Consider the following 24634-nt stretch of genomic DNA (forward strand, 5'->3'; position numbering starts at 1 on the left):
TTGGGCTCATGATACATGCCTACGTGGAGACACAATTGGAGAAGGACCCGCTCTGATACCATGTTAAACAGCGACAAGCGTGGCCAGTGGCCCACCATTGTACCGATACTATCCCAACTTAACCACCCGTTAGGTGTTGGGTTTTAATCACAAAAGGCCTCGGTACAATTGGGTAAGAGCCACCCACTTATAAGTTATATTTTATTTGTCACTTTTCCAATGTGGGATCTTTCCTCTCCAACATAAATCAATTCAAAGTAGTTATGGTGTTTAATATCAACTTCTAGAAATTGAAGAAGACAGTGCTCTAGCTCTTGCTATAATTCCATATTAGATTGAGAAAATTTGTCAAATATGCATCTTGCAGGGACAGAGATTGGTAGAACTTCAAAATGGCAATGATGCATTGAACCTCAGGAGAGATCCAAGATTTTGGTCAATTTTTGGAGGAAGCTTTAGCTTTGTTTCAGAAGAAGTGGTTGCTAAAATTCAGTTATCTAAAATTCTGCTCTTGAGTGATGTTTTTCTTTCTAAATTTTGTGTATTAGTATATTAACATCTGAATGAAATAATTTGGCCTTAAGTTTCAATTTGAATGGAGATCAAACTAATGATGTCCCCTGATACTAAGATCTACTTTAGCTCAATGAAGGCTTCTAATTCATAACACTAAATCCCGCGGCAAAATTTCTAGAGAAAACTAAATATAAATGTCAAGTACTACAGCTACATTAAATACATTAGAGATCTTGACTGCTGCTGTACGTTACGGTATTCCAGATTTGCTGCTTCTACAGTTCTACTGCTGTATAGGTGTGCTGAAGAGAGCAGCTCAAGTAACAATATATATACCGTAATTCCCCCCTCCCCCCAAATTTTCCATCCTGATTCTGCTCTTTTAAGACTTTGATAAATCACTTTACCATTTTAGATATACGAAACCGATTGAAGCTTGCACTTTGCAAAGCTTCCCTAAATAGCTATTCCTGTAATGGTTGGTTCAAAGAGATGGTCAAATGGTTAAACCGTCAATCAAATAGGTATGTAAGAGCAATGGGCTAGCACATGCATGTTTCTTCTCTAACTTCTACAATGCAACATTTTATATTTATTTCTGTCTGATTTACGAAAATAAACGAGCAAAAGATATAAGAGGAAACACAAGGTAATACCAATTATTGAATGTCACATCACTAGTTAGAGCTAGGGCTAGGGCACTGACTAGACATTTGTCTCAGATCACACGAAAGAATGTATATTTCAACCAATTACGGAAGCCGCTGGAATACTTCAGGTATAAGTTACGCCTCAGTCCTACTAACATACGTAGCACATACTAAAATGTGTATTAGTTTACTCTTCCTAAACGTTTCTCTCTCTCTCTTTGAGAAACCCTAGGCGGCCTCTCCGTATTGCAAAACTTTCTCGTCCGGCAGCGCCCGGACGTCCGGCCTGGCCTCCGGCCTCGTCGTCGCCTTGGGGTTTGCTGCCGGACGGGAGACCTACTGCCCAGGGGATTTTGTCTAAGGATTTCTCTCCGGTTCTTTTGATGGTTTGGCCGGGATGGTGGTAAGGTGATGGTCGTGCGGCATAGCTCGGTTTTCTGCTCCCCGCTGATGGCTTCTTTGATCGACGGCGCCATGAGGCTTGTTCGACGGTGATGGGGATTGCGAGGCCTGGCTCGGGGATGGCGGTCCGTGGTGATGCATATTGCGGCTTCGTCATGGTGGAGCGGTGCAGATCATGGCGACGCGGTGACGTGTTCGGACGGAAAGTGGCCGGACCGTGGTGCACGACGGGTCTGGGAGGAGCCGGTTGACTGATCCAAACCAAGAGGATGGGCCTGAGTGATCTCTTTGGTGACCCTATTGGGCTCAAGTTTTGGGCTAGGGTTTTGGCCCTAGTGCTTTATCTAGGATAGTATTTTATTACTTTCAATAAGTCCCTATTTTTCAGGGACAGTCTAGATACTTTTGTGCATTTAGTTTTGGCATTTGGTTTGGTCTTGTCGACTTAATTCTCAGTGGATCTAGGTGTACACCAATTGAGGTCTCTAGGCAGCTAGGTTTATTGGTTAACGAGTTAGGTTGGAAGGGCCGGATCTTTCTAGCGCCTCCGGCGTAGTACCAAAGGGGGATTCTCGCTATGTTTACGTATTGATTGTACAATGAGTGGGTCTATGTTTCTATGTACCGTTGTGGGTACTACCACTATCTTCTTGTCTGTAAATGGCAGCGGAATGGTATGTAATGGTCTATTCTGACTTTTGATGAATATATATATTCGCCTACTGGCTCCATTATCAAAAAAAAAAAAAAAACATACGTAGCACATGGATATCCACATAATTTTTTAAAGTCGGGACAATATGTAATGTCACAATGACGGACGCTATTCGATAAAAGTTAGTCATTGTGGTAAAAAAATACTAGGAGTTTGTAGACTATTCACTTTGTTGTAGTGTAATTATTTCTGATCTCGATATAATCAGCATACTTTGTGGCGAGGAATCAAACTATCAAAGTACCTTTTTCTCTTCTATCAAAACTGGGATTCTCTCTCTCGTCTCTTATCGCCAGTTCTTCCTCTCCCCTTCCACCACCATGTTTCAAATATATGGAAATGATGCTTATAAGCTGATGACGAATAAAATTGGAAGTCTAAATGGAAGCCAATAGCAGCAATAAATTTTAAGAATCCCACTGAAAGATTAATGCTTCCTTTGTAGTTGATCAACTATAGTTTTAAACTTTTAATTTCTTCAGTTCTACAGAAATCAAGGGAACATAGAGAGAAATGATGATATTAGTGTGTACTAGACCCAAAACGTTGTAAACCCTTTCTGGAATTCATCGAGTTTTCCTGCCTCTCGAAGCTGTTCTTTGAGGGATGTGAAGATGATATTTGTGGTTGATGAGAGGCCAACGACGAATTGAAGTAGCCCAACAACTGTCACGTGAGAGGAGCAGGTGTGGTGAAATTTTATTTACACGTGTTACTGCGTCCTCTGTGGCGTAATCTACGTCTGGCGTACTCCAGACATTCACCAATTTGCTTAACCAACCTCATAATCTTTTTGACCAAAAACAAATTTGTACAGATGATTCTCGAAGAAAATCAACATTTCGGTGGCCAAACGGCTTCTGATAACTAAATCGAAGTATAGCTTTAGCAAGTTTAGTTAAACATTACCTCATGGGTTGAAAGGGGTGTCCAATTATTTTGTTCTACTCTGCAAGTTAGTAGGGATGGGAAGCTCTGGAATGGTGCCAACAAACCTACCAAAAATCCCACATCAGAGATGGCTGAAAAAGCTAACAGATAGTTGAGTGAGTTTGCGTAGTGAAAAGAGATATCTGCATTAACTTGCTCTGCAATTATAACGATTTACGTATTTCTTTCTTTGGTAAATATATAGGTTTACTTTAGTTGACAAAATATACAATAATTATAGAGATATAAAATGAATTTGGGGAGATAAATCAAATTCAGAAAGGATTTAGTTTACTACAAGATGCATGACACCATGCAATATCAGTGAAAACTACAGGATTTTCCAATCAAAACCTGTGAACTCCATTGCAAAATTATCTCCTGAAATTAGCAACAGCTTATTATGGGGACTAAGAAAGATTAACAGCTGCCCTTACTGCACAATCACTCGCTTAGCACCATCCAATGTGTTCTTGAGAAGCATTGCAACAGTCATCGGGCCAACTCCACCAGGAACTGGAGTTATCCATCCAGCTACCTTACATGCTTCCTGGAAATCTACATCCCCGACCAATCTATAACCTGACTTTCTACTGGAGTCATCTACAGCATTTGTGCCAACATCTATAATTGCAGCACCTGGTTTTATCCAACTTCCCTTGATCTGCAGCAATTCAGTTATTGATTTGATTAACAAACGAGATGTATAGAGAAATAATCAATTAAAAAATGATGTCATTCTTTCCATTGAACCAATCAGCTTACTAAAAGAGCTATTTTATAAGCATCAAATGGATTGTTCTACAACTCACATGTGATAGTCAACTATGGAAGTATCAGGGCCAAGAAATGTCCTTTTTCTTTCACGTTGGAATGGTATGAAACAACAACTGATCCTATTCTTATTTTCATTTGGTTTCTCTTCTTTAATATTTTAAGATGTTTTATTTAACCATGGATAGTGTTCTGTGCTAGTATGAGTTTAACCACTATTAAATACTTTTAACTAGATCTAGAAAGAGCAGTACATTTTCCAAGCCATACAAGTATTAAACTAGATAACAGTGACATGTAATAAGACGACTGTATATCGAAGAACACTAATGTGAAGTGCCTACCATCATTGCCTGTCCTGCTGCAGCAATAACAATGTCCGCTTCACGAATGATACTCTCTGGATCAGGAGTGTTGGAATGAACCACGGTAACAGTAGCATTGGCTTTCAAAAGCAGCAATGAAACTGGCAATCCAACTATGTTACTTCTTCCCACCACGACTGCCTTCTTTCCCGTTATGCTTATACCACTTCGCGACAGAAGTTCAAGACAGCCCTGTGGAGAAAAACAACAAGACAGCTATTTAATACATCAATAACTTTTCAGAGTTCCATATGAAAACTTCTTGGACAATATGGATTGCTAGTTTAACAGAACACTCAAAACAATGAGAACATGAGTGTGTGCATCTACATCTATCTGTGTTTGAATACATTACTCGAGTGTCTTGCCTTGGGAGTGCAAGGGAGGAATAAAGGTTCTCTGCCTTTCATTGCAAGTTTGCCGATGTTGAGAGGATGAAACCCATCTACATCCTTCTCGATGCTGATTTCACTTAACACTTTCTCTTCATTAATATGCCTTGGCAATGGAAGCTGAACAAGTATGCCTGCGTGAAAAATAAAATCCACCTTACCAACAAATGCAAATTTAGCACATAAAAATAGTTTCAGATTCCAATATGAAAAAAAAATAAAAGAGTTTGCAATTTATTATCTCAGTTTAAAAAGAAAATCATCATAAGTAACCAACCATGTACATCAGGATTCGCATTTAATTCGTGAACTTTGGCAATGAGATCATCTAGGAACACATTCTCAGGGAGATCTATGTCGACAGATTTAATGCCAACTTCAGCGCATGCCTTTCGCTTCATGCTGACATAGCTTTGGGAGTCCTTCCTGCTCCCCACAATCACTACTGCCAGTCCAGGGACCTAAACAATTGAATAACTGCATTGTCATAATTCATCCACTGTGTAAACTTAAAATATTCAGGTAGAGTAAACCTTGCCATATTTCTGAGAGAGATGGCGAACTTCCTCAGCAATTTCAGATCGGATGGTCTGTGCTATGGCTTTGCCATCAATTATCTTAGCCTGGTGATCTGATTGCGACGCCATTGATCAACCACTCTCTTGGTCTATGGGGGTTTCTCACTTCTGATAAGCAGCTCCAAGCTCAGTGTGCTCTGCAATCCACCACAACCAATTGCCAGCATATAAACATACTATTCATTTCTTCACATGTGCTGAGGTTAAACAAAGTAGCTTTAGAGGTGGTTTCTAGTTTCTTGTAGAAAGAGTGATAATCTTACCAAGAGCACAACCTTAATTAAAGCTTTCATTTTCCATTCGAAGCCAAATGGAATAAGAAAAAGAATTGCACTACAACAACAGCTTCAATTCTATTTTCCTAGTTATCATTTGAACATGTGCAGCTGAGTTTAATCATAATATCGATATCCTGTTGCTTAATTTCCTCCAAGAAATGCAACCATTTTCCTTTACCACAAGCTAATCAATGATTCTATCAACCTAAAAGAAAAGACCCAAAAACCAAAATGCAAGCTTTGCCCGAATCTCACCCAAATCCTAGCTAGAAGCAAAATACGTAAGACCCCGTTTGGAAAAATGACTCGGATTTTGATTTTGATTCTACAGATGAGGGATTTAAAATCTTGATTTTCATTCACTACTCAAATCCTTTGTAACACAGATTTCCAATTGCCACTGAATCCAGATTTAGCATAATCCAAAGATGCATAATATCATCATCCAATTGTACTAGGATCGACTCTAAATTGGTTCAGCCTTGCTCTTACACTAACTTCCCTAATAGAAAGAGAATAAAAAATAAAAAAGAATGAAACTTTGTGGTAAATATAACCGAAAAACATGAAACTTGGTACCTCTGGCGATTGGCGAAGTTATAGGTGAGTGAGTGGTATCGTTGCAGTTGAACAGTGGTTATTGGAGTGGAGAGGAAACGAGGGTGAGATAGAAGGTGAGGGGTCAATTAGGGATTTTGCCCATAATTTTTTTTTTTATATATAATTTATTGGGATCATTTTTGTCGATGAGCAACAACAAAGAAAATCAAAGTTCCAGGCATCAGGTCGAACACAACAAAAAATATAGGGAAAATCGTCCAAACAGTGTCTGAACTTTTCCAGACTACTAATTTTCATACCTATACTTTGAAAAACATCAAAATGGTACCTCACGATTTAAGCCCGGCTCAATTTATGTACCTAGCAACAGTAAAGCCGTCAACTCCGTTAAATTTTGAGGGGTAAAATTGGTACTTCGGAGTGATGTAAATTTTATTAAAACAAGTTGATAGCAATGATTGTTCAATGATTCCATATAAGTAGGATTCCTATGTTTTCTGAATCGTACCAAATATTTCATCGTCTAACAACCATCGACTGTTTTGTTATAAACTAAGGTTGCATCAAGCTTTTTTCATAGTCATATTTTGATGTTTGACTGAAACAATTCCCAATTTGATTTGTTTGGGTGCAGATAATTTAGCTGCGAACTTCAGCAGAGAGCTGGCTGACTATATTATTTACATCATAGATGTATCTGGTGGTGATAAAATTCCACGAAAAGGTGGCCCTGGAATCACTCAAGCTGACTATATTATTTTGTCTACTCATTGATTATTGTTGTCGTCACTATTCTCACATTTTGTCTACTCCTTAATTTCCATTTGTTTTTTAATTTGTTTGATATTCTTTTGTCAGTTTAGTTCGGTTTGTCAATTGATCTCTTTTCATCAGATGCTAGCAAGAACAAAGATTGAAGAAGAAGAAGAGTTGGTTACCTGAACAGCGCTAGGGATATGGCTGCAAGTAAAAGCTTATGAAAAGGCACGCAACGAAACACTTCTGCTGTGTCAAGCTAATACATTTGTTTTGGTTGCTTTCTTTAAGGTAGAAAAATGAATGTCCTGGAAAAGCTTTTTATGACAAAAAGATGTTTGCCATAAGTTTCCTGCAAAGTTTATAATTAATTTGAAGGTTGAAAGATTTGAACAAAGTAACAGAGCACAAACCCAGAATAATTCAATTGAAAATATAGAAGATCAGAACATTAAAGAAAAAAAATCATAAAAAGATAAAAACATCAATTAACATCAGCATAAATCTGATTATGAATCTTAGATGCATTACATGTTAACAGTTTATTCAACTAATCAACAATTATTTGGAGTAAATAGTAACGTTTATTGAGAAACCAAGATGCAGTAATCGATACCTTAGAAGTTGGACCAATATTCTTAACTGATGCTTTCGTTTGTTTAGAATCCAGCCAAATGCACAACACTGAAATTACCACAATGAAAACCAAAAATTGGTTAACAGCTCTTTGATACTGCAAACAAATAAACAACATATTGATATAAAAAAATCAACCCAAACCTACCTTCAAATCTCTGAACCTAGAAATGAACAAAGACACAGCTGCTTATGATTCTTAAGCAAGTCCCCGCTCCCTTAATATGTACAACTTCTAGATTAAGCACACACTACATAAATAAATAAAAAACCAAATTCAATCTGTGAACAATTCAATCAAAACATTTCAACCTTAAGAAGCAAAATCACAACCCAAATTTTCACCCTTCTTAATGGCTGTGATTTGAATTTGGATTTCCTCACCTCTACACGAACTGAGAAACGCTCCCACTCTTTTTCAACCTATAACCCAACCATCAAAAATTTTTTTACAAAAAAAGCTACAATCAGAGAAGAAGAAACCAAATTCAAATTCATAAAACAAGAATTTGACAATTCATTGAGTTTTAGAAACTCTTTACCTGATCCTATTTGTAGTTCTCAAATTCTTTTGATTTTAAGAGCAATATCTAGCTTTAATATGTTTTCTTGTTAGAAAAAGAAAAAAAAAAAAAAAAACCAAGTCCAAATTTCACATATCCAAAAAATCGATGAACATGCAATCATGCTCAAAGGTCATTTTTTTCCTCTACTCAATAAAATGAATCCCACAACCCCAGCCGACTTGAACATGGCATCAAATTCGACTTCAGCAAATTGTTCAGGCACTAACAATCAAAATGTAGGAACTGTAGTTTACCAAAAGAGAAAAAGAAAACAAAACAGTGTAAAAGCAAACAAAACTCAACAAACAAAGCACAAATAGTTCCATATCAATAATTTGCTAAATATACATATATGAAATTTGCTCATGGGTTTTACTGTACTAAGAATATAGAAAATTCACATTCTTTGAAAATATATATACCTGAATTCAAGACAGTTGAATAATCCGGCTGCAAACTGCTCCTAAAATCTACAAAATCAAGTGACAACAATTAGAAAACTTGATATTATCATGGCTATACATACTATATACAAACTCAATACAGAAGCAATGTAATAAAATTTTACCGTTTATAACTGAATAAGAATAAGCAAGCAAGACGACACTGAGCAATAGGCAAAGGAACAGCTGCAGAAAGATGGTGCCAAAATTCTTTTGCATAAACTCTGCAGAAATCAAATAAAACAACTATGAAACACTAAAATTAATTGCAAAGCTACCAACAATAACTTTAACACAAAGTTTCTGTGAGCCAAAAAAATTAAAAAATAAAACTTTATTTGTCATGGGAAAGAAAACAGACGAAACTGAATGAATGACAATTATAAACAACGTAAAATTAATGTGGATTAGCCTAAACAAAATTTCAGTAATTAAATCCTTTCCACAGCAATCAAACACAAATATTGTTCCAAATTCCAATTAAGAACATAAACAGACCCAACACTCTAAAAAATAAAAAAAATAAAAAGCCAGCCCTATAAACCTACGTCAGGAAAAAGCCAATTCTCTGGAAGTAGCTTTGACACTTCTGGAGGAAGAACCGCACCCCTGTATTACAAACACAGTTTGTGCTCTTAGCAAAAAAAAAACACAGAAGAAGAAGAAAGAATTAAATAGTTCATTGCACCAATGACTAATGATAAATGGCTAGCCTTTATCTTTTATTTTGGACATGATAATAAAGTGCAAATAGGGTTTCAATTGTCTGGGTTCCTTCCTAAAGTTCCCATATTTAAAAGGAATATCTTTTATTTTCACAACTGAAAGACCACATCAAATCAATTATCAGCATTCTCACAAAATATAAAATTAAAAAATTAAAAAGAATAAGTATGAGCATATATGGTAAGAGCTCGATCATGTTAACGACCAATAAGCCTCTCTCTAATTCTAGTTTCACCTCTTGCTTTCCCAAATCATCAAACCCTAACCTGCAGGTTTCCTCTTATATTTGGAAGTTAGTTTTCAGTTCTCACAAAGCGAAAAACCAGAGGAAATTTGGATAAAATCACAGGCCGAAAGTTCGGCAATTTCTTGCTCCACATCCATTCCCTCACAGTAAACTTTTGTCTCTATGCTTAACTCCCCATCAACTAACTTATCAACTTGCAGCTGTGGGTTCCCACTCAATCTTTCTATTTATAGTTTTATACCCAACCGTAATGCCATACTCCTTCATACCGTTTACCAACTTTTAATAATTTCAAAGCAAAAATAGTAGTACTCGCTCTTCTTCATACTTCATTACACCTTTATTGCAATTACTGCTCTGTTTTTCTAGCAAGTGCCAACTGCAAGATGAATATAATCTGCTATATACTGATTTAGATATTCTATTGCTAACACAGTTCTATTTTCATTGTTGGTCTGTAGGAAGTTCCTAAGAATAGCCCCCCAACTATCGCCAATACATCTAATTCAAAAGCACCGACAGCAGCAGTCAATCGTGAATCTTTTGAATCAAAGGGTGCAAGCAAAGCAGCCATTGATAAGGTAAAGGATTCTAAAGAAAGTGATGATGAATCCAAGGTCAATTTAGGAAACCCAGCACTGGAAACTAAGTAATTAGCACCATTTTGATACATAACCAATAAGCATAGGGATACAAAAATTGAACCTTGATCGATTCCGTGAAGAGGAGCAGAAGGTCAATCAAAAAAAAAACCCTCACCTAGTTGCCTGAAGTCACAATACAGTCAATACTTATGCATAAAATTCAAATCATCCTAGATGATGCTTTTATCTTACATCCCTATCATTTATGGACGGGCAATTCTAAATGGACTCTCTAAAGCTCAGGATTCTTTAATTGAATACATTATTATAGTGGTCACACTCGCCTACCCTACCAAATCCTCAAATCCATTATCTATTTCTAACACAAAAACATGTAGAGTTCCAATTCAAGGGTTAAAACAGAAAATTATAAGGCAAAACAGAAATCGGTGAAGACCAACAACGACTAAAAACCCAGCTAACAAAAAACAAAAGCAGAAGACTCACCAAAACCAGAAATCAAAATACCACAGTCCCTTCCACTGCATAAAACACAAAGGTTAATCTAACCAGAAACCAAAAGAAAATTTCCACATGCTTTAATCTAGCAAGAAAAACTTCCAAACCTTCGATCTCTGAATAATATTCGAACCAAACACAGACTAATCGTGTTTGGTATAAGGCGTGAAATCACAACAAAATTAGTCTTATTAGGGTGCTCTCAGAATTAGGGGATGTATTGATTATTGAATGAGCAGATCCAAACAATACCCATAGAAAGAACGAAAGAAAGAAGAAAATGAGCAGACCACTTCTCTTAGATAGTACTTTCAGTCACAACAGTGAAATTATTAGTCTGTTGCTCTAAACAATCACCTACAAACACACATAATTTGACATATTAATATGGCTGACATTATGAACAACATTTACTACATCCATATCTATAGCTTATGATTACCAAGAAAGCAGATCAGCAAACTAAGCCATCAAAATATTGGGACAATCACAATTTCAAAACAGAAAGAGACGAACTTCTAAGACAACAAACATATATCAATTTGCTGGTTAAAAACAATGTACAATGACATAGGAAAAAAGAAAAGAAAAAATAACTTACTGAAAATAAGAAACGAAGCAAGAGGCCGACTCAATAACCTCTTATCCTAAATTGGATTGGGTTTTTATATGTTTGTTATGATATAAGGGCAACTCCAACCATGGGATTCATTTGGGGGTGCTATTCTCATTTTAGCACCCCCTTGTTGCACTATTCATTGAAGACTCAATTCTCATCTCCAACCATGGGGGGTGCTATTTTCACTATTCTTGACTAAAATATAATATGAGTATAATTTTGATGAATATTATATTAAAAATATGTTAATTTAATTAAATAAGGTAAAAAAAATAATTTAACATTTTATCATAATATTTAAAAATTATGATAATTTATTTAATGAATTTAAAAAAAAATTTAAATTTTTTTTTTTGTGTCGGCATATACGACAAAAGTGTCGGCACATACGACAAAAAATCTAACTATTTAGAAGATATTTTGATGTTTTGTGTCGGCATATATGCCAAACATCCGAATTTCGATGTGATATCAGCGCCACGTGTCAATCTCTAATTGGCTGTCCAAATTACGGTCGAGTCTTTGTCCGCCACGTGTCATATCTTATCTAATGAAATGAACTCAATCCGTCCATAAATATGGGGTCATTATCATCCTTATCTCTCACAAATTCACAAACACTTCTCATATCCAAATCACACAAATCTTTCTTTCTTTTCCGTTTTGATTTTGTCAAACCATTTCTGCAATGAATCGTTTGACGAAATGGTTGCAGAAAGATCAAGAAGAGGCCGTCACGAGAAGCCGTCGACGAAACTTGATGATGTCTGCCGCTGCCTTGCAAATCCAAAATCTGGAAGATGAGGATTCACAATGGGGTGGTTCTTCAGAAGGTCGTACCTATAAGGCCAGGGATCGAGAGCTGATGGATCTTCGACTCAAAGCTCAATACTTCACGGATCCGTGCAGGTATGAACCAAACATTTTTCGCAGGCGATATAGAATGCAACCTTGGGTCTTTGACAAGATGATGCGCGACGTGGCCAACTACGACCCATATTTTGTTCAAACAAGAGATGCTTGTGGGAGACTCAGCTTATCCACTGAACAAAAGCTGACATGCGCCATGAGAATGCTCGCGTATGGCATCACAGCTGATTTCTGCGATGATTACCTAGATATTGCGAAGTCCACTGCCATTGAGATTTTTGAGCACTTCACAAAAGCAATCTGGAATGTGTACCATGAGACTTACCTCCGCCGACCAACACCGGCAGATTTGCGACGGCTGCTTGACAAAGCTGCAGAACGGGGATTCCCGGGGATGATCGGTAGCCTTGATTGTATGCATTGGCAATGGAAAAATTGTCCCACCGGATGGGCAAGGCAGTATACTGGCTACAAGGGGAAGCCCACAATCATCTTAGAGGCGGTGGCCTCCTACGATACTTGGATTTGGCATGCCTTCTTCGGACTTCCAGGTTCCCTGAATGATATTAACGTCCTTGGATGTTCACCGTTGTTCAATGACGTATGCACCGGTGAAACCCCTGAAGTGAACTACCAGGTACATAATAGGCATTATCGTCAATGTTATTACCTAGTTGATGGCATATATCCTAAGTGGGGGTCCTTTGTACAAGCAATCCGAAACCCGAGGTCGCCGCAGAAACAACATTTCACAAGGATGCAGGAAGCATACAGAAAAAATGTGGAGAGAGCATTTGGTATTCTCCAAGCTCGTTGGGCAATCATAAGAGGACCAGCTCGTGGGTGGAGTAAGGAGAACCTTCAATACATCATGATGACGTGCATTATCTTGCACAATATGATTGTTGAAGATGAGCATGATGAAGATGCAGCGCAGCCATTTGATCCGGATGATATCCCAACCAGACCAAGGAAAGCAGAGATATATAAGAGACCAGTAATGGACACCGATGTTGATCGCAATCCGCAACAACTAAATCAATTCTTGCGTCGTTATAGGGAGGTTAGATGTCCAGTGATGAATAAAAACCTCCAAGAAGATCTAGTCGATCACCTATGGACCATGAAGTTACAAGCTGATCAGAACCACCAGTGAGCATTTTTTTTTGTTTTGTGCTTTCAATAAGTGGCCATGTTGTCATGATAAGTGGTCATGGCCTACTTTGGTTGTATTGTTGTGTGGTATGCTTTTACTTTGTGTTGTGTGCTTTTTATTTGTGTGGTTTGCTTTTACTTTCCGTTGTGTGCTTTTTATTTGTGTGGTTTGCTTTATCATGAAAATAAAAGTTCAATGCTTTTTTACGAAGATGATATACTCAACATAATGATTTTTATTATCATAAATTAAAACACAAACCATTCAAAGCAACTAACAATATTAATTACATCCAAGATGTCTCGCCAAGTGGATCATAAGTGGTCAATCCAGTGTTGTCTCCTTCAGGGGGTGTAGGATATTGAGATTGTTCCGGGATGCTTGAAGTTTCGGCCTCCTTATCAATTATTTGTTGTTGCTTCCTCTCCCAATAACTCCTCTTTCTTGGGGTGAAAATTGATGGATCCACCTGCATCGTGCGAGCATCCTCAGCGCGTTGCTCAATTAGTTGACCTTCCTCAAACTGTTTTTGCCTTTGTTGGTACTCGCGTTCGGTTTGTTCATAACATTTCTGCATTTGAACTCGTAGGCCATCCGCATCCTGCTTATTGCTTTTTTTCTTAGCTAGCTTCTGAGCTTTCTGTCCTTGAGGACGTGCCTTTCTTGATGAGGGAAGCTCATCCTCAGTAGTGGGTGTTTCATCGCTATCCAAGTTGACATGATTAGGACTAAAGTGGGTGTTTTCCATTGATGGCGTTTTCCCAAACTTTTCCGTATTTTTCAAGTATTGCCAACAATGCTCAAACACAAAATCGCAACCTTCCGAGTCGTAGTACGTTGATTTAACATTCATGAGCTACATTTAATATTAAATAAATAAAATATTAAAAAAAAACCCTTCATATAAATCAATCAATAAACTATATAACAACATTTTACTTTTAACAAATACATGAGAAATAAAAAAATTATCATTATTGAACATATTTCAATATAATTACCTCGTCCTCCATATTTTCGCCGCTTCTTCGTTGAAAGTGTTCGACCTTGTTAAGAGCTTGGCGCCACTTCATACATGCCGAACTTATTCTCTTCCAACGAGAGTGGCAACTAGAATGTGTTCTCTCCATGCAACCGGCCGGTTTGTGAGCATTGTACTCCTCCGCCACACGACTCCACAATAAATCCGACTTTTGATCTTTTCCGATGCAACCATCACCCCCAACGGTGATCCAAGCTTGGCAAAGAATAACTTCTTCATTGTGCCTCCAAGAATCCCCTCTTGGAGCCATTTTTTCCAAGACAAAATAAAAAAGGAAGATATATTTAAGAACAAGAAGATGTAACAATGAATGGAAAATTGTGAAGGAGATGGAGGATATTTGGTGTGAGGAAATAGAAAAGAATGGGTAGGTATTTATAGAATTTCCTATAATTCACTGTTCCAACGGGTATATTTTTTCCCCCAATTTTCTGGTAATTTTTTTTATTTTTTTTGGAACAAAAAGGAAATAATAACTCTTCAATTAATAAGAGCCGTTCATCACTTTTTTTCCAAATAATCTGAACCATTGGATCTTGAATAGATCCGTTACAGTCAAAAAAAAAAAAAAAAAGAGGTAACATCGGACCGTCCAAATTGATTTCTGCAACATCTGGACCGTGCATTTCATGACCGTTGGGGGTTCCAACGGTCACCAGGGGACAGCTGCGCAGGCGAGGGGCCCACGGTTGCAGACGGAAAGCTCGGAATCTTCTCTCTCCAGCGCGCGTTCCGAGCGTGCTCTCTCTTCCTTCTCCCTTTGGCGCGCGTTTCCTTCAATTTCTTCGTTCCGCGCGTTGGTTCGGCATGTGGGCTGAGACAGCAAGTGGGCTGGCCCCCATGCACAGTAATCAGTTCTGGTCTTGGAAAAGTCTCATATTTGAGACTACAAATGAGTCCAAGTCCTATATTTATAGGACCAGACCCCCCAAAAACAAAGGGTTGGAGATCAAAAGTCTCAAAATGGCCCAAAAATAGGTTTGGCACCCCAAGGTTGGAGTTGCCCTAAGAGACTGCTTTGGGTTAATGTAGATAATAGAAACGGTTTTATCAACTCAATATGGATATCAGAACTTGGAATTTAAAGAATTACATGCATATGCATTTACATGTTAGATTCTATTATTAAGCCATAAATTCCAGAACAACCAACAATCTAAGAGATTCTAATAACTTCCCCATCGGTATAACATACAGTAAAATCATAACTTGAAACCTCTCCAATCAATAATCAACAACCCAGACCCGCAGACAAACAAAACCCCCCAAAACGCAGAAACCCAAACCAATATCAAAACCACGAACAACAAAAGACCCACTCAAAAACCGAATCACACAAAAACTGACAAAAGCAATAGCAGCAGAAGCAGAAAACTTGCACACAAACTCTTGTCAAACTCGCTAAAGCCACAAATTCGGTACTGTCGAAACCAAATCCTCTTCTCTCTCTCTCTCTCTCTTCAAACACCACAAACCTTTCTTTCGTTTTTTTTTTTTTTGGGTCTGAACGACAACCTTTCTCTCTCTCTCTTCCAAATTAACAGCGACAGACCCTAATTCACCGACGACGAAGGGCAAAACTGTTACGACTCTATCTTTGTACATGGGCCATCATTGTTGCTTTTCCTTACACGAGTCCATTACCTCTGGAGGCTTTCTTTGCTTAAATAGCTGATAGGAATTGTATGGAGTTATCAAAGAAATATATTTGCTTAGCTTTTCCTCTTGTTTTTCCTTTCCTTCCTTTTGCACCGACGTCGTTTCACGGTTACGATCCCGGAGATCGTATCAACTGGTATCAGAGCCCGCACCTGGGCCTGTTTCCGGTGAGTCCGGCGGTGTGATATCCGGTGGGTGTTACGGCGCTCATTCTCATCACCCTCACGGTAGCCCTTGCTACCCACCTAGCTACCCACCACCTCCTTCACAATTTCCATCGCAACCAAGCTACCCACCACCACCACCACCTTCCCACACAATCATCAATGGTTATGTTTTTCCTCACCAATTTCCACACCTTTCTGCAAATCATGCTCAATCGAGCACCGTTGCAGCTTCGCCACACAATTACCCATCTTCTCCGAACCAATGTTACACAAGTACTGGGCTGCTCAACACCACACACCAATCACCTCTAATTCCAATTCACCCTCATCCAAGTGAAATCTATTACCCTTACCCACCTACCCAGCCTCATTTCATCCCCACAAAAGCAGTCTATCCCTCCACCGCTGTTAGTTCCTCTTGTAGAACACTTGGAACATCCCCAATTTTCAACTCCAACCATGGCTAATGAAGATCTTTCTTCAATTACTCTCGAACTTGAGATGGGTCACATGGTAGAAACCAACATTTCTACTAAGCTAGCGGGTTTGGGGGGTGAAGACGGGGTGAATTCTCAAATTCATGGTGTGAATCCAGAACCAGTGGCCCAACCGTCTTGGTTGTTGAAGCAGACCGAACCACGGAGATTCACGTTACATGATGGCAATAGAAACGCAGGCATTTGCTACAACAGTAGCTTGGGCTCCCAAGAGAACGACAGTGATGGAACCTCCATTCACCAAGCTAAACCATGGTCTGTCAATGACGTCGAAGTGAATGATGAGAGGTTAGAATACCATGCTCTCCACCTGTTTGATAAAATGCCTAGGCCAAATTTGTACTCATGGAATGCTACATTGGGTTGTTATTGTAAAGCTGAAGGGTTAATGGATGCTGGAGAATTGTTTCTAAAAATGCCTGAGAGGAACATTTTCTCGTGGAAAACTCTGACTAGTTCTTTGGTCCGAAATGGTCAGGAGGAAAAGGCGTTGGGTGTTTATGATGCCATGATTTGGTTACAGAGCATATCCAAGCTTCAGGCAGCTTTGGTTAAGGCCGAGGATAATCTTTCTACACTTCCATCTGAGCCACCCTATTGTGAGTTTGAATATGTATTACAAGGATTGGGTTTTGAGCGAGGTTGGGGAGACACTGCAGCACAGGTATTGGAGTTGATGCATCTTCTCCGAGATATCCTACAGGCTCCTGATCCTACTACCTTGAAGACATTTCTAGGGAGAGTACCAATGGTTTTTAATGTTGTCATTTTGTCTCCACATGGATACTTTGGGCAAGCGAATGTCTTAGGCTTACCTGACACCGATGGGCAGGTTGTCTATATACTGGACCAAGTGTGTGCCCTCGAGAATGAAAGGCGTCAAAGAGTCACTGGAACTACATGCAACCAGCGGCTAGAAAGAGTCACTAGAACAGAGCACAGCCATATTCTGCGAGTTCCTTTCAGATCAGAGAATGGAATTCTTCGTAAATGGATATCAAGGTTTGATGTATGGTCTTATTTGGAGACCTTTGCTGAGGATGTTGCAGGTGAAATTACTGCTAAGTTATAGGGACATCCAGATTTTATTATTGGAAATTACAGTGATGGAAATCTTGTTGCCTCTTTGTTGGCTTATAAAATGGGGGTTACACAGTGCACCATCGCGCATGCTTTGGAGAAAACAAAATATCCGGATTCAGATATCTACTAGAAAAAATACGATGAGATTGAAAAGATGCATGCTCTCATTAAGGAGTACAACTTGAATGGTCAATTTCGATGGATATCTTCCCACACTAACCGAGCACGTAATGGTGAGCTATATCGTTACATTGCAGATACTGGAGGTGCTTTTGTTCAGCTTGCACTTTATGAAGCTTTTGGACTCACAGTTGTGGAGGCCATGACTTGTGGCCTTCCGACATTTGCCACAATCCACGGTGGTCCTGCAGAGATCATTGAGCACGGTATATGCGGATTTCATATCGACCCTTATCACTCTGAACAGATGGCTGCAATTGTGGCTGATTTCTTTCAATGTAGTAAGGAGGATCCTAGCTACTGGAAGAAAATTACAGATGGGGGCCTGAAAAGAATTCCTAAAGACTTTGATGTGATCACTACAGCTAATCTTAAGCAGATCAAGAGGCAATTCCATCGTGCACAAATTGTCGGACAACGATTTCCTATATGTATGGTGCATATTAAAGGTTCTGTCATAGAGGTATCCAGTTTTGAAACGGTGGCAAAAGCAAAACACTCTAATAAAGAAGTTACTTTCTCTCAAATGCCAAAGGGTTGTGATAAGAAAGATTTCATCCGCTGGAGAAACAGCATGCATCGAGACTTCACAATTAACAGTTTGTTCTTTGATCCTTTATCAAATAAAATCTTTGATTATGCAAATGGGATGGCAGATTTGAGATCCACTACTACACAAAAGGCTTCACACGATGGTTTAAAACTGTCGTCTCATGTTTTGCATTTCCGTGGTCTATCGAGGCGTCGTCTGATGAAACGCTGTCAGACGACGGTTTTCAACCGTCGTATACCGATCATTGGGTCGTCGGTTTGCAGCTGAATCCGTCGTCTGATGAACCAGCAGATCTGCCGACATGCTGTCGACAAGCTGTCGACAGAAATAAGCCGTGGTGTGACTTCTACTCATACCATAGTTTTTAGGATTCTAGCGTGGTGTGACTTCTACTCATACCACGGTTCAGTGTGTGTGCCTTCACACGACAGATATAACTCGAACCGTTATATTGTGACATTTGAGACAATGGTTTTTGCTAATACTTGTTGTTTTTGTGTGCATCCAACAATGATATCGGTAAGAACCGTCGTGTGAATTGTTGAAAATTTGTTTGAATCCACCCTATAATCCTCATCAGACGACATTTTCATTTGTTGTCCTACTAGAATGATTCATATTCAATGCTGGAATCAAAAATCACCAAATAAATAGTAATTTACCAATATATATATGATTGTTATAATCCACAAAAATGTACCTAAATGGATTTGACAATATATGCTACTATTGATACACAAATGTAGTACATCTAAGAAACCCCCATTGCAAAATACATCCAAAAATGTACTTAAAATTGTCAGGCCAGCCCTAAAAATAAATTTCAAGCCTATTGCACTTCAGAGCTTTCAGTCCATGAGCTTCAGCAGACTTTGCAGCCATGAGCTCATTACCTTGTTTCTTTTTCTTCTCATGCTAAATAATATAACCATTGATGCTACAAACATAATAGCATTGCCTCAAAACGAAAAGGCCTAAGATGAGGTGGACAAGGATCAAGGCTCAAGAGTAAAGGGCAGTGATTAGATCAGACCCTTGTCAGATGCCTATAGCAAGTCCACCAACTTCTCCAATTAATGGAACGAAGACATTGGCTTTCTTCTTCTTCCATGATATTGCTGCACATAAGTTTTCGTTTTCTCCGACCCTAGCATGAACAAGGTTTATGCATATTAGTCATGAAAATATAGTTGACTACAGTAATCAATTTGTATAATAGATCAATAATGCCTAACAATATAGAAATTTTTCCACATCAAAAAATATAAGATTGCAACCAAAAACAGAAAGAAATACTCTGAATATATTACATGATGACTCTGGACAGAAACAGACCTTAACAGTAGTGATCCACTTGTCGATTTTTCAATTAGCATAATCCAGCCATATACATACATTAATTTATAAATTCAGGTACGAATTACTGCACATATACACACACATAAAGTCAGCACAGATGATCATTACCTTATGTTGAGGGAGCAGGAGCTCATCATCATTCCATGACAAGCAGCACTTGATCTTCTTATATTGAGTGATTAATTGTGCGAAATTCATTGCACTAACAAAGTTGCAAAATGTGAAACACCAACAGTTCCTTGTGACAAATATACAAATATTCAAAGTAAACAGAGATATTGTATGATTGATCATGCTAACCAAGATTTCTTACCAAAAATTGTTATTAGGCTATAGACATCTATATTTTACAGAATATATGCAGCTCAAATTTTGACCATATGATGAAATTGTCTCATGGAAGAAAAGAAAAGAAAAAAGTCTCTGAATTCATATTAAATGGTGATTAACGATAGAGTTACTGGAATTACTACCCAAATCCACAGCTAGTACTAACAGAAATCAAAGTAGATCCAATGAATGAGAGTGAAAACCTTAACAAGCCAGAGATGTGAGTGGACCAATAAAAAGAGAGGCACCTTACCTTTCTTGCAAACTTATTGAGAGGCAATTTTGAATCAGTATCACATTCACCATCCCAAAGAACTTCATAAGAGCATATCCCATTACTCCCACAACATTGTTCAGATTGGTCATTTGACCTCCTGGCCGAGTTCTCTATCCTCTCATCATCCCCATTATTCTCTCTATGTGATGGCCCTGTAACATAGAAAAACAATTACAAGTAGCACAAAAAAAGAGACAAAACATTAATCTAAAGTGAAACATAGTATTCATTGAATTATGGGAATTACGACAAAACTCGAAGTGTTAAACCAAGGAAGGATATATATTAAGTCCAGGAAAATAATCACAAAGTAGTCGATAATGGCTGACCAATTCAATTACTCTAAAAGTCATCAACTCAAAGTAGTCGACTAATTTCAGTTAAAGTTTCAATTTTGGAAATCAAATAGCAAGCAAGAGAAGAAGAACAAGGACAAAATCCCAATATCAATAACAAGTGCCAAGTAAACAGCCTTTTGCCGAATAGTTAGTTAAAAGACACTGGTCTTGATCATTCCCAAAAGGAACTTGTATACTAAAATAAAGGTGAGTTCAAGAACATAAAATAAAGCTCAAGGGATTTAAAAAATCTCTAATACATGTACACAATAAATAATCACAATCCTATATATAATGACCAAGAAAGTCCAGAACACACACAACCACACCACTAGAAACTATAATGTCAATGCAAGACATGAAATTGAGTGGGGATTTAACACGATAAACAAACTTCATTCAGATAAGCAGAGAGAGCAGCAGTGCTGAGCTGGGCCTTGTTAGATATCATTGGTGAGTTTCTCACCAAGATAAGCAATGACAAGAGCCATACATGGAGTCACCTACCAATCAACTAAAACCCAAACCACAATCACAAACGCCCTAACCCAAGCACACAACCAGGGACTTTACACAACAATACTTGCTCACTACAGCTGAAATCCCTGATAACATGGGGCTGACGGCCACCATCTTCGCCACCATAACCGATATCTGCAGAGCATTGGGTACAATAGTCTGTCATTTTCACAAAACCAATAAGAAAAACACATAACAAACAACACACCCAGCCATTCAAAAATCAAAAGACTTAACTCACATTAAGAACAGCATACACAGTATGCGCAACATCCAAGGCATTAGCAGTGATCCTTTAAGCAACATCCTCAGTCTGTTTCACCCTGGTGCCTTTAAAAAACACCAAGTCCCTCTCCAGAACCTTCTCCCAGACATGAACACGAACACGAACTCGAAACGCAACTTTCAATGCAGGCTCCCATAGTCACGCCTGCCAATAGATGGCGACGAGCCTTGCCAGGACCAAAACCCCCAAAGCCAAGCCCTCATTTTGCAATCGCTGAAAATGGGTAAAGCCAAAACCACTGTTGATCTCTTAATTGAAGTAGTAGCATCTTAGTTACCTTCTTGGCCCCAATTTTGACATTTTTGCCTTCAATCCCAAATCCACAGCTCCAATGTTCGAATCCAATACTGAAACCACAAAATTCAAATCCTAGTTACCCATAGCTGAATTTCGAATCAAATACCAAAAAGTAGTCTTAACCTGAATCGCGATCAAAATCCTGAAACCTATCGAAAATCAATGCAAATCCCTAACCCTAATTAATCTTACTCCGATTTCGAAGCCCTGGCAATCCGAGGTCTTCTTTCTCTGATTCAACTCCACCCGAAAGCAACAACCACCATCGCCGAAAGATCTGAAGAACCCTAGAGGCTACCTATTAGGTTTTCTTCCCTTCGCTGCTTCCCAGATCGAATAACCAGATCGCTAGGATTTTGGCGTAGGTTTGTCTAAGAGAGAAACAACTTTGGTTGGGGTTTGTCGAAGAAGAGATAGGATTGGGGTCTATCGAGGAAAGGCAGGCGTTTGTGAGGGTCTTTCAGTGTCGGGGTTAGTGGCTAGTTGTGGAGTGAACGCCTAGTCGTTTTTTTTTCCGCCAAGTATACTTTGGTCTAAATGGGCTCACGTACTTGGCACGAACACATGAATAAGCTATTAGTTGATGCATATGTACAAGCCATCAGACAATGGTTTTACATATAAGTGTTGTCTCAATGTCACTTTTAAATTTTTAATTTGCCTCCTATTGCTGCCTGGGGGGGGGGGGGGGAGAGTGGGGGGAAACATTTGGGGGGAATGTTGGTGAATATGTCTCTCTCTTGTAAACCTATGGATTCATACCACAGTTTTAAACTAACCGTTGTATCACCACTATATGTTGGGAAAATTTGAGTGGTGCCAAATGGTGGGAAACTTGCCGCCCTATAACCATTTTAACCTCACACCACGCTTCCATTTATAAACGTCTTCTGAAGCAATACATAATTTAAACATGAAAAACACCCGTTGGTTGAATTCATATTAGAAGACAGAAATTTTACAACCGTCGTCTCAATAATGAGAAATTATTCACACCACGGAAAACAGTGTTACGTCGTCTGAGAGGTGTCGTGTGAAGCCTTTTGTGTAGTAGTGATCCTTAAAGCTACAGTCGTTAGGCTCCGCCAAGTTGTCATTTAAAGAGGATTGCGCAAGAATTTTACGTGGCTTAAGAATTGCTGCTCGTCTGAGTTTGTCAATTCCAAAAGACATAAGTTTTCTTCATCCATTTCGACATTGGCAACGAGTAGAATTATGATGGAAATGAACTATATGCTTTCTTATGGAGCTGCTGAGCCATCTCTCTGTCTGCTCTGGAGATTCAATCTACTCAGAGTTCTACTTCCAATTCATGCAGCATACTTGGATGAACAGAGTATTAGGAAGTTTCCTCAGAATTCCACGATGTTGATGAAACTATTCTTTAATTTGGATAAAGTTGTCACGGTTGATGGACCTTCTAACTGCAGTTTATGGGTAGCTCTCTTGGCTTTTCACATGGCACTGGTCAGTCACCCTCAAGACGCTCCTGTGGTGTTCACCTTTGCTTCTATCCTGTATCATAGGGGATGCAAAAAGGGTCTTAAATTTGCTAGAGACAATGCTCAAGTGATTGTTGACTATCTACCTGAGATCTCAAGTTCATATCTTCCAAGAATACAAATTCGGGGCTTTGAACTTGATGAGGTCACATATATTAATTTGCTTAAAGCATGTGTCAAGTCTGGTGATATAAAAAGTGGCCATCAAATGTCCGATAACATCTCATGCCCAAATGTGATTTCAGTGAATGCCTTTATCTCTGTCCATTCCCAGAATCAAGACCACATGGAGGTAATCAAGCTTCTCAGGGAAATGCAGTTTCGGGGTGTGCAACTTGATCAAACAACATTGGCAATTTTCCTCGGCTCAAGTGCATCAATGGGGATATTTGCATGGAGGACCTTTCCACTTTCCACCTTTATGATTCTTGGTGCATTGCTGATATTAGTCTCACATGCAATGGTACGTCTTTATGTGCATAAAATTCTTGTTGTGATTCAACCTTTATGGATTGATGAAGACTATTATGCACGTGTTGAGGGGAGAGAAATTATCTCCAATCTTAGTAAAGCAACTGCCTCAAAATTTTTATTGAATTGGTTGGTCCATCCCGAGCATGAATACCGCAAATGGTCTGCTACAATTTCTCTTGGATTAATCTCAAATTGCCTACATGTTACTGATCATAAGTGGGAGTTTGAGAATATCGCAAGACTTGTTGAGGTGATGTGTAGTAGCAAAAGCACCCTTGACAAGATGTCAGAAAGGGACCTGCTTGGTGACGTAATTAAGGAATCATTATGCATGATAAGAGAGATCACTCATGTGGTTCCTGATATTTTGGAAAGTCCCTGTGCTTATTTCCCACCTATCAGATATGATATAACTACCAGTATAACTGTTGAGTTGTCAAAAGAGAACTGCGATAACTCTCTCGAAGATCTCTGGGGTTTGGCTGGACTAGTTCTTGGTTTGTCGAGTCTTGTTGGTGCAATGTATAGAGTTGGGGGGCCTGATGCTATTTTCAAGATACAAGATGTTATGGTATCATGGGTTTTGCATAAGAATATACCGGTTCAAGGCTCATTTCATCATCTTCTGCAATGGGGTAGCACATTGTTCATTTTCTACCTTGATTTTTTCTCTCCTGTCTCCATTTATGGTTGCTTCTTTTACAAGTTGGGGTCTGTTTTTGACAATACGATGGCTGTCCAGTTGGTCAACATCCTTGATTATGCTCTTGGAACTTCACTCCATGCAT

The 24634-nt window shown here is 38.7% G+C and overlaps 4 protein-coding genes and 1 pseudogene across 8 annotated transcripts; 3 read left to right on the top strand and 2 right to left on the bottom strand.

Annotated features, from left to right (window-relative positions):
• Positions 1-3459: 3459 nt before the first annotated feature.
• LOC133720237 (bifunctional protein FolD 2-like) lies at positions 3460-10834 on the bottom strand. Of its 5 annotated transcripts, XM_062146447.1 has the most exons (13): positions 10627-10833; positions 9111-9171; positions 8688-8786; positions 8542-8589; positions 7938-7976; positions 7702-7804; positions 7534-7601; positions 7100-7269; positions 5278-5459; positions 5022-5205; positions 4721-4878; positions 4332-4544; positions 3460-3877 (listed from the first exon to the last, which is right to left on the bottom strand). In XM_062146447.1, the coding sequence occupies exons 9-13, from the start codon at positions 5389-5391 to the stop codon at positions 3647-3649; spliced, it is 900 nt and encodes a 299-aa protein (XP_062002431.1). In that variant the 5' UTR covers positions 5392-5459; positions 7100-7269; positions 7534-7601; positions 7702-7804; positions 7938-7976; positions 8542-8589; positions 8688-8786; positions 9111-9171; positions 10627-10833; the 3' UTR covers positions 3460-3646. The 5 variants fall into 5 exon arrangements, with proteins under 5 accessions (XP_062002431.1, XP_062002432.1, XP_062002430.1 ...); XM_062146448.1 differs by lacking the exon at positions 7100-7269 and having other exon boundaries at positions 10627-10834; XM_062146446.1 differs by lacking the exons at positions 7100-7269; positions 7534-7601; positions 7702-7804; ... (3 more) ...; positions 9111-9171; positions 10627-10833 and adding an exon at positions 6180-6328.
• Positions 10835-11945: 1111 nt separating this feature from the next.
• LOC133723238 (uncharacterized) lies at positions 11946-13283 on the top strand. Its single transcript, XM_062150056.1, has one exon. The coding sequence runs from the start codon at positions 11946-11948 to the stop codon at positions 13281-13283; it is 1338 nt and encodes a 445-aa protein (XP_062006040.1).
• Positions 13284-13569: 286 nt separating this feature from the next.
• On the bottom strand, positions 13570-15322 carry LOC133723239 (glutathione S-transferase T3-like). Its single transcript, XM_062150057.1, has 2 exons — positions 14285-15322; positions 13570-14139 (listed from the first exon to the last, which is right to left on the bottom strand). Exons 1-2 carry the CDS (start codon positions 14573-14575, stop codon positions 13570-13572), a joined length of 861 nt encoding a protein of 286 aa, XP_062006041.1. The 5' UTR covers positions 14576-15322.
• Positions 15323-16610: 1288 nt separating this feature from the next.
• Positions 16611-18438, top strand: LOC133720236 (sucrose synthase 2-like; annotated as a pseudogene).
• LOC133720238 (uncharacterized) lies at positions 17886-18964 on the top strand. The gene has a single exon (XM_062146451.1). It carries the CDS (start codon positions 17886-17888, stop codon positions 18729-18731), a length of 846 nt encoding a protein of 281 aa, XP_062002435.1. The 3' UTR covers positions 18732-18964.
• The last annotated feature ends 5670 nt before the right edge of the window (positions 18965-24634 follow it).

Source organism: Rosa rugosa, chromosome 7, assembly GCF_958449725.1.
Source record: "Rosa rugosa chromosome 7, drRosRugo1.1, whole genome shotgun sequence".
NCBI classification, from domain to species: domain Eukaryota; kingdom Viridiplantae; phylum Streptophyta; class Magnoliopsida; order Rosales; family Rosaceae; genus Rosa; species Rosa rugosa.

Excerpts from the sequence above, each read along its gene's own strand:
- LOC133720237 (XM_062146448.1), bottom strand. The coding sequence starts at position 5,391 with ATGGCGTCGCAATCAGATCACCAGGCTAAGATAATTGATGGCAAAGCC. Across the intron at positions 4,545-4,720 it reads TCCTCCCTTGCACTCCCAAG|GGCTGTCTTGAACTTCTGTC; the intron begins GCAAGACACTCG and ends TTTTCTCCACAG. Across the intron at positions 3,878-4,331 it reads CAGCAGGACAGGCAATGATG|ATCAAGGGAAGTTGGATAAA; the intron begins GTAGGCACTTCA and ends GAATTGCTGCAG.
- LOC133723238 (XM_062150056.1), top strand. The coding sequence starts at position 11,946 with ATGAATCGTTTGACGAAATGGTTGCAGAAAGATCAAGAAGAGGCCGTC.
- LOC133723239 (XM_062150057.1), bottom strand. The coding sequence starts at position 14,575 with ATGGCTCCAAGAGGGGATTCTTGGAGGCACAATGAAGAAGTTATTCTT. Across the intron at positions 14,140-14,284 it reads GCGAAAATATGGAGGACGAG|CTCATGAATGTTAAATCAAC; the intron begins GTAATTATATTG and ends TATTAAATGTAG.
- LOC133720238 (XM_062146451.1), top strand. The coding sequence starts at position 17,886 with ATGCATGCTCTCATTAAGGAGTACAACTTGAATGGTCAATTTCGATGG.